The sequence below is a fragment of the Pollachius pollachius genome (genome assembly GCF_949987615.1).
Source record: "Pollachius pollachius genome assembly, chromosome: 7".
NCBI lineage: Eukaryota > Metazoa > Chordata > Actinopteri > Gadiformes > Gadidae > Pollachius > Pollachius pollachius.
Window position 1 is genome coordinate 8,646,221 of NC_136940.1, and position 13,447 is coordinate 8,659,667.

A 13,447-nucleotide genomic window follows, 5' to 3' on the forward strand; every position below is an offset into this window, starting at 1 on the left:
TGGTGATGCAGTTGATAAAATAAAGATCAAACAAAGACAATGTGAGGTGGGGGTGGGGTAGGGGGTGAATGAATAATGCTGATGAAGGAAATAGAATAAAATAAACAACCAAATGGAAATTATTGTTATGTTAAAGGCCAGGGGAAAAAGATAGGTCTTTAAATTAGACTTAAAACTACTGATAGTGGAGGAGGATTTTATATAGGGAAGTTATTCCAGAGGCGGGGGGCAGCAAAGATAGCCTAGTTGCTGAGAGGAAGATCCAAGAGGCCTATACACAGTAAGGACTTAGTAGGTCGCTTAAATAATGGGGTGCCAACCCATTAAGGGCTTTAAAAACAAAAGGCAAAACTTGAAAATCCATTCTAAATTTGTTTGACAGTAGGCGCATTGCAATTTTGGGAAAATGGCCTGCAAGACATATAGTGTGGTGTGTCTTATTAGTGCTGCTCAGCAGAGCAGATTGACATTGGTCTGGGGTGTCTGGGTCTCATAACTTGGAAGCTATTGAGCAATAAGCCATTTTCCAAAGTAAATGAATGGGATTTTTAAAAAATGTAAATAAAATAGGAGGTGCAAAATATGAATTTTTAGTGAGGTGTGTCTTGTTATTACCACATAGCTGGACAGGTCTGCATTGTCTGGGGTGTCTGGGTCCCATAACTCTGAAGCTATTGAGCAAAAAGCAATTTTCCATAGGAAATGATTATCCGAATATCTGTCGAATATCCAACATCAAACTAACTTCACCACGGTAAATACACAAGTGTCCAGAGGAGAAGGGTGGCGGTCGGACAGATTTGTGCCTGCATACTTATGGCTTCTGGACATCCGCTGCAATTTCCTGAGGGTGTTATTGAGTACCCAATATCGCTGCTGGACATGGCTTAATAGTTGGCTTCCTAACCTTATAGACACACTCCTCTATAAGAGGTAGAGGGTACAAGTATGTAGGGCAGTGGGGCTCTGAAAGTTTGCTGTGGTTTAATAACCAAAAGACACAGGTAAGTACAACTTGGGAACAAGGTTTTTCAGTGTTTCCCGGCATATACTGGACCTCAGACTCAGCCCAATTCTTCCCTTCCGGTGACACCCAGTGACCCCCACATTTATATGCTCAGCTAGTTCTAGACAGGGTTGTTATTCAGAGGATAATGGCAAGCCACGGCACATCTCACGCTCTACCAGAACAGTAATTGTCAATCTGGCACACTCACCCAGCTTACGGTGCACATATCAGATGAGGGAATTCCTTTAAACTATCTTAGTAAAATGTCCAGAAACTATATATACAAATATATAACGCATTAATTTACCAATGGCAAATGTGCTTTTCCTTGATACTGTTGTCTGAACGGAAGCAAAACATAAGTCAAGGTCTACCATCACAATAAATATTCATTAAACAAAAACAAATCAAATACGACTTAGATCAAAAAAGCATCATAAAGTGTATCAATAAAACTTTATTACCTTCTTATAAACAACAATTGACTGTAATACTGTTGTATGAAAATTATGATAATTCATCTTCAGAGCAGATAAACAAAACAGCATCAGCCATGTCACTTAAAAAAACAACATCTAAATCATTATTATTCAACATCTCTGTGGAAAGAAATCTAAAAAAATATTAAATAAAACAAGTTATTAGACCAAAAATATGACCATGACCAGCGACACCGGGTGAAGGTTAAATTCCACGCAGTGCATTATAACCCGGTTGGGAGATCCACCCGGCAGTTTGTCACCGCTGCGGCGGAGACAAAGACACGCATGTATTGAGGAGCGTGTGAAAACCGCCAGCTGTTGTTGTCGTTGTCGTTTTGGTTGTTTATGAGAACTTGGCCGCCTGTGGAGGAGGTCCCAGGAAGCCGCCAGCCTGCTTGGTGGCAGCTCTGGATGGAGCCAAGCCCAGCATCTTCTGAATGTTCTAGAAAAAAAATAAATAAAAGTATTTAGATACATGTAACACTCAATCTTGGGTTAGGGGTTGGTTTTTACAGAGACACAAGAGCTTATTAAAAGAGAGAAAAAGCTGATTCACTACTTTTGAACATAATGGGACAGAAAAAGCTTGACCGTGGGCAGACTGGAATGCATGGGGATGAACAGAGGGCTGGTTTTAATATCGAGCGATCAATAAGCAATCCATTTTCATGATAACAAAGACAAATGTATTTAAAAATGAATGAATCCATCAATTCAATTCAATTTTATTTGTATAGCCCTTAATCACCATTACAGGGTAATGTCCTCATTTCAGAGTACATTACCTTTTCATTCAGTAATTTGCAATTATATTGTAGTAGTAAGGGTGTAACGGTACACGTATTTGTACCGAACCGTCATGGTACAGGCACTTCGGAGAAGTTACAGAGGTGTACCACAGTACGCAAATGTGGCGTACATAGCGTAAATATGGCTAATGTAAAGGCTTGTTTTGCGATGCAGAATTTAAAACTTGAAGTCGGAGTTCCCCCCAGACCATTTAGCCAAAGTATACGACTCTGTAATCCGACTCCGTAACAAGGAGACCCCTCAGCAGCTCTTCGTTGGGATGTCGGATACGCGATGCAATTCGCCGATCTATCTTATATGTTGACTACAAACCATGTAAGCAGTGCTGTAAATAAACATCCAAAGCTTGGGATGTCGGATACGCGATGCAATTCGCCGATCTATCTTATATGTTGACTACAAACCATGTAAGCAGTGCTGTAAATAAACATCCAAAGCTTTTCAAATCTTTTTTGGTGTTTTATTGGTCCTTAAGGTGTAAAGTAAACAATGTACAATGTCAAACCGGAAAAGTCATTCCGGAATTTGTTAGAGGACCAATCACAGCCCTTGCCGTCTCCGTTGCGTCGACCAATAGGTCCATGCCGTCGACGGATAGTTAAAAAATATTGGATGCTCTCCGGCTATAGAGAGGGCTCTCCGTGTCTACGTACAGCACTTTAACATGCACACGCTAGGGATGGGCAACAATCGTCGAATAGTCGGAGTCACATAGAATATCGAAAAATGAATGTGACTATCGTTATTTATTACTAGGGCCCGACCGATTCATCGGCCTGCCGATTTAATCGGCCGATTATAGCCTTTTTGAAAATAATCAACATCTGCCAAAAGACGCCGATTACAACCGATTTTTTTATTTTTTTTTTAAAATGTTATTGCGCTTAGTATCCAGCAGCGTGCGCTCCTACTCCATTCTACTTAAGAAAGGCTCTCAGTCTCACCCACCGCACTTATTTTTGGACACAACACCCGAGCGCATGTAGCTTGAATGTGCTGAGCTCATTAGATAAACCGAGCAGAGTTTCCCCCCACGGTAAGTTTATAACTAGTTTGTGTAATGAACAATTGGTCCTTTTAAACGTGTAGGTCATGCTTAAAAAAAGGAAAAGTACACCTAACCCCCCACTACCCTTCAAATACAGTAAAGCTAACCTAGCCTTGCTAACTAGCAACTTTAGCCGGGGTAAAAAAGAGGAGATTGAATTTTACCGTACAACATGAAAACACGCTCGCTCAGGCAGCTGCGCGCTCACCTCACCAATGTACACAAGACGCGTTGTTTGAGCATGTTGTGCCAGACCATACTGCTCAGTGCGCACGTGTTAGTCACTGCTCACGAGCGCAGCACATTGGGAGGTACAGATGTCAGATAAGACTCATAGCAAGGTTTGGGACTACTTCACCAAGGGGCCTACTGGTGAAGCAGTTTGTAATGCTTTTTTTAATTTTTTTTTATAATCGGCCGATTAAATCGTTATCGTAATTTTTCTCTGAAAATAATCGGCATCGGCATCGGCACTCAAAAATCAATATCGGTCGGGCCCTATTTATTACACGGCTCTTCTCAATGCTGTTGAACGCTCCGTTGACTTGCATGGGCCTTTACAACTTCCGGTGGTGAATAGCGTCCTCGGTTGCTAAGCGACGTCAACGTCTTTGACAGACTATTTCTCTTCTGATCAACACTACGAATGCTGGTAAAAAATAAATTGTAAAAAGACACACAGTGTGAAGTAATTTTTTTGACGTGTCTAGTTCACCGTCATGCAGGCTGTGTTCAGTAAAATAAATAAATAAATAAATAAATAGCGATCCATTTTTGGCGCATGTAGGTCCATTTGCCTAAGCCCACGTTGAAATAATTTTGATGTTGAATGTTGATGGCGCAGTTGTTGAAATAAACAGATTGATTTCATACAAATCATAAAAGCCTCACCCTGTGTCATTGTGTGTGCGTGTATCCGAGGTGCGTGCGTGCGTGGGGGGTTCTTGATTGACCGATTTTCGAATATTATTTGACTACTTCTCAGCGAATATCGAATAGTATTTTTGCCAGAAATGCACATCCCTAGCACACGCATTTGAAAATGCACCATCAAGGTGTTACCATCACTGTTGCTGTGGAAAAAAAAACGAGCTGTGCAAACCCAGCTCACGACACTATTTCAACAACCCGTCTGGGAATTCAGAAATGCAAATGCCATAACCAAGATTATTGGTGTCTCCGTTGTTGACAAACAAGCAGTTTTTTTAAATTTTCCCCTTAACTATGAACCGTACCGTACCGTGACTTAAAAACCGAGGCACGTACCGAACCGTGACTTTTGTGTACCGTTACACCCCTATGTAATAGCCAAACAAATTACATTCTATCCACTCAGCAAGTTTCTAAATAAACAATTGGACAGAGTACAGAGCCTCAGGCCATCAATACACAATTGTTTCAAGTCCATATTAGAAATAAAATCCTAAAGGAGTCTTCTGTATTGAATATTGGTTTGAATTTAGGTTTTCCTTCCCGGTTACCTGTCTGATAGACATGGTGCAGAGGATGTAGAGGAAGATGAAGGAACAGTCGGTGAAGTCCTCCCCCAGAAGGTTGCGATGGGACAGGCCTTGGATGTAGGAGATGGGGGTGAAGGGCAGTTTGGCCACAACCCTTCCGTCAAAGCTAAACACAACAGAACAATAAGACATTGTTACAAACCAGATAGAAAGTACCAACCCGGAGGGAAAGTAGACAACTATCTCTAGAACTCCACGTCTATTACTTACTTTCCATGTTTACTTTTAAAATTCTTTATGATACATGTTAACATCTTTATATGTAACAAAAGCTTTGTAGGAGAACATAATGATCAAGTCATGTTACAGCTAAAAAATGAACAAAACACTATTTTCATTGATTATTCATTTTTTTCTTTAGAAAAAACAAAAAATATAGTTTTAACTAAATTATAATTCATATTTTTATAGGTGACCAAGACTCACATAGAGTTGAACATGCCCATCAATGCAGTGAAGCAGAAGCCGATGGCGAACATGGATTTCATGCGAACCTGGAAAAAATTCATTGATTTCGGTACAAAATGGTTAATCTCTGGGTGCACAAAAAGCCACCCTCAATACCCATGTTATCATATGGAGCCTATAGACCTTAACAATTCCACACAGAGGTGTAAGGCCTATGATACTAGATTGTACAGAATATACTATTGTTTCATATAAAAGAAATAAGCGTGTCAATTTCCAAACATATCATTATAAAAGATAATATCTTACCATGGACAAGTCTCTATTGTTGTTCTTCAGTTTCTCCTCTTGTCTCTCTGTATAATAAATTCAGCAAGACAAAGCTCTTGAAAATTTAATTTCAAGAAATATACACCCCCATCTTCACTTGTTTACAACACAAGATTGTTGAATGATAAACACATTAGCTAGTTGATGTTATGTGATAATATGTCAGCTGCTGTTTATAAAAGATTTAAAGAAAAATGTATTAGAAAGGATGATGAATATTATAATTCTTACCAATTTTTTTCTTCTGCTGACGTCCAGCAGACTCTGTGATGGTCTCCTTTTTCTTCTCAACTGAAGGACACATTTTACATCAATCCAAACATTAACAATGTTCTCAGGACAACACATTTGATTAATCAGCCATGTTTTACGATATAAAACCAAAACAGGCACTCACGTTTCTTGCTTTGCTTCTCGACCTCTGCCTTCAGCCGCTTGTACTTCTCAGTGCGATAAACCAAAACCCATGTAATACCTGAAGAAAGCAGGCAAGGAATATAGGATAGGTTATATTTTTCTGACATTTTTAAACAAAGTGTCTTCCAATACCCTGTTCACGTACTTAGTATGGGTTGCCGCAATAGGAATCGAACCCCTTAACACTGCAAGTGTCAATGCCTTGCTCAACCAGTTCGGTTACTCGTCTCGAAATACATGGATATCGTATTTAAATGTGATTAACACAATGCGATGATCTAGACTTGACCATGACACCACAACACAGCCATTCATCTGATTATTACGCACAATTTACATTATTCGTTTAATTTAAAACGTTTCAAAGCAAAAAAAATGAATAGATCTCTCCCAGCATAATTTTCTCCAGAGACGAGGTCAGTAAAAAGCATATATAATCGTGTTAGATCCTACTAGCCAGCAATGGTAGCTATTACAATAACCGTTAGCCATCAATGTCAACGAATGTATGAATAAAATCCAGGTAAATTCATTCAAATATCCAGATTATTTTTAAATCAATGCTTATCGTGTCAAACCATTAACCGGGGATTATAGGGTTGTGGGGGTCCACTTGTCCCTTCGTTACCTTCGGCAAGCAGTGCTGTGCAGACAGAGATGAACACGATGAGGATGGTGTCCGCGAACATTGTGCTCATGATTTTCCGTCCAATACACTGAATGAAACCACTGAGATATAAATCAAGAGATTATGTTAAATAGAAAAATCCTCGACACATTACACCGAGCACAGCAGTTTCGGTAAGCACAGTCAGCCTTCCTGAAAGGTCAAAGGGCCTTCTAATACTTCCGGTTCGATCTGGATCTGTTCCATCCGGTGACATAAAGTATAAATGTTGGACATATTCATCCTATTCATAATATGGTAATAATGACACAAAAATGATAGAAACAATTCAATAATAATGAATAATAATAATTAATGTTTAGAATATTGTATTGTCTATTTGAATATACTACGATCGTCTCTCTCTCTCTCTCACACACACACACACACACACGGCGTGTGTAAATCAAAGCTTTTTAAACATACTTCTGCCAGCAATCATCATCACCACCACCCAAAGCAGTCATAACATCACCACGATCATCATCAGTGTCGTCATCTTCATCATTATCCTCGTCATCATCATCATCCTCCTCAACAAGGAGCGAATCCAGCGGCCAGCACCTTCAGTAAGCTGTCAGTGGATGCGCGCTGTAGATGCAGCATGGCAGGGGACGACGAAACAAAGCCGGATGACCAAACCTCGAATGATCAGAACAATCGGCAACCTTTTCTAATCGGTGTCGCTGGAGGAACTGCCAGTGGCAAGGTTTGCATTATGCAACATTTACAGTCATGTTTTCTGTTTATTCCTTCCAACACTTAAAGATTAGAATATACTCATATAGCAGGGCTGTGTCTATCGCGTAGTAAAAATAGGATTGAACCATTGAAATGCATTATAGATGGTTTGGGTGGCCTGTGTTACATCACACTCATGTCGTCAGAGGGTTCATGATGACATAAAGCTTTTTGAACTGCTGATTCAGATGTGGTCGATTGCTTATGGATTTAGGCCAGGGGTAAAGACGCTGAGGATGAAATGTAATCCGATTCTTGACAACCACTACATTCAGGCTGCCTGACCTTTTAGTATGTCGTTTTGACATTGGTATCCGAATAATGTATGTCACTTTCTCAAAACATGATTCCGAAACGGTTTTGTTTAAAGATGAGTAATCATTGTCCTTACTTGATTAAGATAAATGGTGTCTGCTGTGCTATGCGACACTCGTATGTTAACCGTTCAGATGTATTGTCTTATAAATATAAAGGGAAGGTCTGTTTGGTGTCTACAGACTGGTCCACAATGCGGCCATTACGTGGTGCTGCTATGGACTTCTTGAAGATTCTATCATTCATTGTTAGGATTAGATTATAATACAAAATATAGTGCTATTATCAGCGATTTTCTCTCTAACTATATAATTTGCCCCATAAAAAAATAATAAAGAAGGACATTTAAAGACTCCAGAATCCACTTGTCTCCCATTTCTTATTCAAATTTTTGGGGAGTTAGAAATATTTTCCTAACATTTCTGCATAAAATAAAACTAGCAATCGCTGTCAATTGAGGGTAACATGTTGTCTTTTTTTTTTTAAATATATATCTTGTTTAAATTTGTCCTAATTGTATCAGTCTTGTTCAGTAGCAGGGAACTAAAGTGGGCTGCGTACCTCGTCGTGTTTTGAATTCAGATGGTACGCACCAGATGGGAAAGTGGGAGAGCATCTCTCTCGCGGTTTTGGACTTCCTGGTTCCCAACCGTTCATTAAGACACCTGTTATTTTTTTCATCGTTTACCCCTCCACTGTTGCAGTCTGTATGTTTTGTAGTGTATATGGATTTCCTTTGTGACATATCATTTATAGAATGAAAAACCTTTTCTGTCAAATCATTCCAAAGCATGGCATACTATAGCCTCAATCGTGGTATGCCCAAATTCCATTTTAAAAGAACAGATTGAAAGTCTAGTGACCTATTCCCTTTGAGCACTTGAACAATGGAAAGTAGTATACTTTGATTATGCAGGGGCTGCATTCATCCTTCTGCAACAACCCGTTCCTTAATGATATGCGTCTTCATTCACTATTCGTTGCTTTGAATATTAGCCCAATAGCCATTTATTCATCAATCACCACTTGAGCAATGCATGTTTGTTTTCCCCCTGGCTACAGTCGTCGGTGTGCAGTAAGATCATGGAGCTTCTTGGGCAGAACAAGATCGACCACCACCATAGGCAGGTGGTGATCCTCAGCCTGGACAGCTTCTACAGGGTGCTCACCCCTGAGCAGAAAGCCAGAGCTCTGAAGGGACAGTTCAACTTCGACCATCCAGGTATATGTATAGCCCTCGCTCCGGGGTCAGGGTTAGGGATACTCTTTGATTTGATGTTGGTCAGTTATGAAGGGGTCAATTCTTGGACATGAGTGTTTTGTAATATTGTGATGTACATGTTGTCCTGTCATTGATGACTGTTCAGATGTTTCTCCTTGAAAATGACTGAATGACTGTATAATGCCAAACCAGAAAATATCAATAACGTATTGATATTTTGCCTTGTCGAGTCCAGGAACAATGGGTCGAAAGGGGAAAGCAATGGTTAGCGCCTCTACTATACTGTTTGTTGTCCTGTGGTGTCTAGGCTGCATTAAGCTAGTTCGGCTTAACTCCTGTGATGACGGAGACCACTTTGGTTTAAACCACTTTTGGTTTAGTGCGGTATTCTGATCAAGCCCCAATCACAGCGAGTTCTACCAGCATCCAATGCGGAAGTGACAAACATTGCAGTAGCACCGGGTGGCCACTACGAGGTGGTACCAAACGTGAGCAATTCTTCGTTGACTCACTTGTTGAACAGGCCATTTTCACAGTCTTATTAAACCTATTTACAGCCTGGTCCAAAAAAACATTCTAGTCAGTATGTTTAGTTCATATCTCCATGACAACACTGAGGGGGTGAATTATTTTTTAGCAGGCTAGTTTTTATTTTATTGGATTTTAAAATGTATGAATAATTCGGGGCGCGGCCTCTTGAGTGACAGCTAGCCGCTGACTCTCACCTCTGCTCCGACGCTAGGATTAGCATGCTATCTCCGTCATATTGACCTCGACTGCGTTCATTCCTATTGTTCATTCCGGTGCCAAGATGCCTAGCTCTGCGGTCAACTGTACCAACCGATCGTTTAAAAACTAACGAGCAACGAGATAATTCGGTGTACGTCACCTAGATGGGCGTACCCCCCTTCCCCCGACGTCACATCAATGCCCAATGCAATTTTTTGGTTAGAGGAAATGAGGCGGAGGCAAACTATGACAAGATGGCGACGCTCATGAGAATAGACCTCTGAAGAATAAGTCCCGCCTCCGAGGCTCTTGGTTCCATGTTTAAATGTCTATTGAAAATAACGTGGGGGTTTTGAATGATCGTACGTGACAAACTGTAGGTAGCGAAGAAGTAAAAGCTGCTCAGGTTTTGAACTACACACTTTTTCCATCTAGATTCCACTTGGGTTTTGGATTGTCGGGGCCATTAAAGTAGTTAACTATTATGAAGAAGCATTATGCTAACGCGGATCTGCGCCGACTTAGGACGTCACGACTCTCCCAGTCAAGGTTGCATAGCAAAGGCAATGTTTCATAGGTTGTCTTCATCGAAATGGCACCAGAGCCCGCCTACGGAGGAGGTGGCACTGTCACACCAAAATTGTACCGGGGTCGAAAATTGTACCGGCTACTACGCGTTCAAAACATTACGTCATCGTTCGACGCGATTGTCCTCTGTCAGGCAGGTTTCAAAAAACATTCGCGCTCATGTTGCCAAAGACGAAATAACATAATACAGATAACACTTTTTTTTACTTTATATTTATATTGTATTGAATTTAGCTAGTAAACTGATTGTTTAAAGTGTATCATAGTCTAGCTAGCTTGTGTTAATACACTCAGTTTACTAGCTAAATGCGATTAAACAATTACATACAATACATATATAAAGTTAGCAACGCTAATAAATATCATTTGTAAAATAAATGTTATCTGTTTAATGTTATTTCGTCTTGTGTCGCTCAATGAATGAGCGCGAATGTTCATGAACCTTCCTACGTCATCGTTCGACGCGATGTACGTTGCGTTCGACGCGATAGGCGGTACAATTTTCGCCCCCGGTACAATTTTGGTGTGACAGCACCAACGCTGCTCATCCATTCACGCGTGAAATGACGATCATGTTAGGTTGTGAATGGTTGCAAGCATAACAAGTATGACTATGAAGTCTGCGCAGATCAGAAATAGCTCCTGGTTAGCATTAATAATAGTTAACTACTTTAACGGCCCCGACAATCCAAAACCCAATTGGAATCTAGATGGAAAAAGTGTGTAGTCCAAAACCTGAGCAGCTTTTACTTCTTCGACACATAAAGAGTTTGTCTCGTACAATCATTCAAAACATTCATGTTATTTTCCATAGACATTTAAACATGGAACCAAGAGCCTCGGAGGCTGGACTTATTCTTCAGAGGTCTATTGGATGCAGTTTGAAGGGACAGCATTACGTGCGTCTGCCGCGTCTAACGCCCCTAATGCGCCGCTTTAACGCGTGTAACGCGTCTAAACCAATGGTTCCCTATGCAAAAATGCCAATATTCGACGCCCCTAACGCAAGTAACGCGTTTGGTGTGGCCGTACCTTTAGGCTTGGTACTGCTTGTCATCGTTCTTCTTCACCCTCTGTCTTCCTCAGATGCGTTCGATAATGACCTCATCATCTCCACCTTGTGGGACATCTTGGAGGGCAAAATAGTGCAGCTTCCAGTGTACGATTTCGTCATCCATTCCAGGTGGGCTTTTCTTTAATTTCATCATGACGTGTTTTTTTGTGTTGGCACAGAATCCTTTTTTGTACATTATTTGGAGATTGGTCTTTCGTTCCGTCCAGTGGGTTCTAATAAAAAAATAAAAAATAACCAATAACAGAAATGTCATCCAGGCTCCCGGGGAGAAAGGTGCTTATCCCTAGACAATCCTTAATAATTGTGAGAAAAAAAAATGCAGTTTGCAGAAAGATTTATGCAAAAGATTTATGTGAAATGTATGAGTTACTGATATGTTCAGGCGTTTCCAAGACGAGAACAAAGAAAATGTCCCCTGCCTTGTAAAAATCTTTCATTCTGTGAAAAAGTAACAAATTGCTTATGCGTGTTGAGTGCAGGAAAGAGGAGACTGTGACGGTGTACCCAGCAGATGTGGTGCTTTGTGAGGGCATTCTAATGTTCTATGCTCAGGAGATCCGGGACATGTTCCAAATGAAGCTGTTCGTCGACACAGACGCTGATACCAGACTGTCACGCAGAGGTGAGCAACAAACCACCTCACGTTGTAGGGACAACAATCATTAAAGAAATATAGTTTTAGTCTACTTTTATGATTCTGCACAGTAGGTCCTGTCTCAACTGGTAGAACATGGCATTAAGTAGGATTCAAACTCCTACCTCTGGTACTAGTATTATTGGCTTGACCTATGTGAGTAATGTATTGTCTCATTGGATTAAACGTTCACTAAATCATATACCTGAAGTATGGCTATCGTATACCTTGTTCTGTAGGGCTACACTTGCCATATTGGTTTCAAATATTGTGCAGCCTCAGTTTCAAATAATAAAAATGTGTTGTAGGAATGTTGCAATAGTTGAATTTTACTACTCTAACATGTATTGTTCCACCTTTTCTTGTGGCCACCTAGTGCTTCGGGATATCTGTGAACGAGGACGGGACTTGGAGAGTGTGCTCAGCCAGTACATCATGTTCGTCAAACCTGCCTTTGAGGAGTTCTGCCTACCGGTGAATAGCCCGGCCTGTCAAGCCTAGTTTCACCTTTCTATGAATGTACTGAACAAATAACATTAACTTTCGTGTCCTCTGTCTAGACCAAGAAATACGCTGACGTCATCATACCCAGAGGCGCTGACAACCTCGGTTAGCTTAATTTCTTCGACTCACTGGAATGGAAATAACGATATGATTGAATATGGCCTAAAATAATCATACATGTTATAAAGGAATAAGTTGTCTTAAATCCAAATCGATTAATTCTGATGAATGTTCTTCTCATGATACAGTTGCCATAAACCTAATAGTTCAACACATCCAGGACATCCTCAATGGGGGTTTAAACAAGAAGAACAACGGCTGCCTGGAGGACTATGGATTGACTCAGAACCTGCAAAACACTGAGCCCAGCAGTCGCCCCCATTGACCACAATGCATTCTTCAACGGGAAGGGCTTGATGCAAAATAAAGAACCTCTTTTGCTATGGTCCCTTTCTTGCCTGACTAAGGAAGATGAAAAAGGGAACGCGCGTCTTATTTTGATATTATTTTCTAAACTACCTTATGTGACTGCCTTGAATGGTTGAGCCGAGTCTTAAAATAGTCTTGGTCTAAGACTGGGCTCAACCACTTTATAGTAATAGTCTTGCTCTCAAAGAAGCGTAACAAGTGTTGGCCAGTGATATACGATCCTAAAATTTCAAAGGAAAATGCAATGTAGTTTAGTGCCGTCTGAATTTCAGGGCCTTATGAGATGAAGATCTGCAAATAATTATCAATGCAAGCTTACCAAGCACAGGACAGCTCTTACATGTTTTTAAATTCAGTTGTGTCTATTTGTTATTTAACATCCTACAAAGAAATCACACTTCAAATTCATCCTGTTTAGTATGATAAAACACCAAAGAAAGAACATGAATCACCAATTTTGTCATGAATTTCAATACTTTGATTAACATTATTTATGGTGGTATTCCAAGATGTGCATCT

The 13,447-nt window shown here is 40.3% G+C and overlaps 2 protein-coding genes across 2 annotated transcripts; one reads left to right on the forward strand and one right to left on the reverse strand.

Moving 5' to 3' along the window:
- Positions 1–1,446: 1,446 nt before the first annotated feature.
- On the reverse strand, positions 1,447–6,839 carry tmco1 (transmembrane and coiled-coil domains 1). The gene is made up of 7 exons (XM_079740632.1): positions 6,653–6,839; positions 6,005–6,082; positions 5,839–5,898; positions 5,587–5,633; positions 5,296–5,363; positions 4,831–4,975; positions 1,447–1,933 (listed from the first exon to the last, which is right to left on the reverse strand). Exons 1-7 carry the CDS (start codon positions 6,720–6,722, stop codon positions 1,835–1,837), a joined length of 567 nt encoding a protein of 188 aa, XP_079596758.1. The 5' UTR covers positions 6,723–6,839; the 3' UTR covers positions 1,447–1,834.
- Positions 6,840–7,295: 456 nt separating this feature from the next.
- uck2a (uridine-cytidine kinase 2a) lies at positions 7,296–12,884 on the forward strand (the record flags this gene model as incomplete). Its single annotated transcript, XM_079739990.1, has 7 exons — positions 7,296–7,400; positions 8,810–8,969; positions 11,373–11,469; positions 11,841–11,983; positions 12,372–12,469; positions 12,556–12,604; positions 12,748–12,884. 7 exons carry the CDS (start codon positions 7,296–7,298, stop codon positions 12,882–12,884), a joined length of 789 nt encoding a protein of 262 aa, XP_079596116.1.
- Positions 12,885–13,447: the final 563 nt, after the last annotated feature.

Bases quoted from the DNA above. Each gene is read 5' to 3' on its own strand.
- tmco1 (XM_079740632.1), bottom strand. From the start codon at position 6,722: ATGAGCACAATGTTCGCGGACACCATCCTCATCGTGTTCATCTCTGTC. The intron at 5,899-6,004 runs GTGAGTGCCTGT...TGTGTCCTTCAG, and splicing joins CGAGAAGCAAAGCAAGAAAC to TTGAGAAGAAAAAGGAGACC. The intron at 5,634-5,838 runs GTAAGAATTATA...TTTATTATACAG, and splicing joins TCAGCAGAAGAAAAAAATTG to AGAGACAAGAGGAGAAACTG.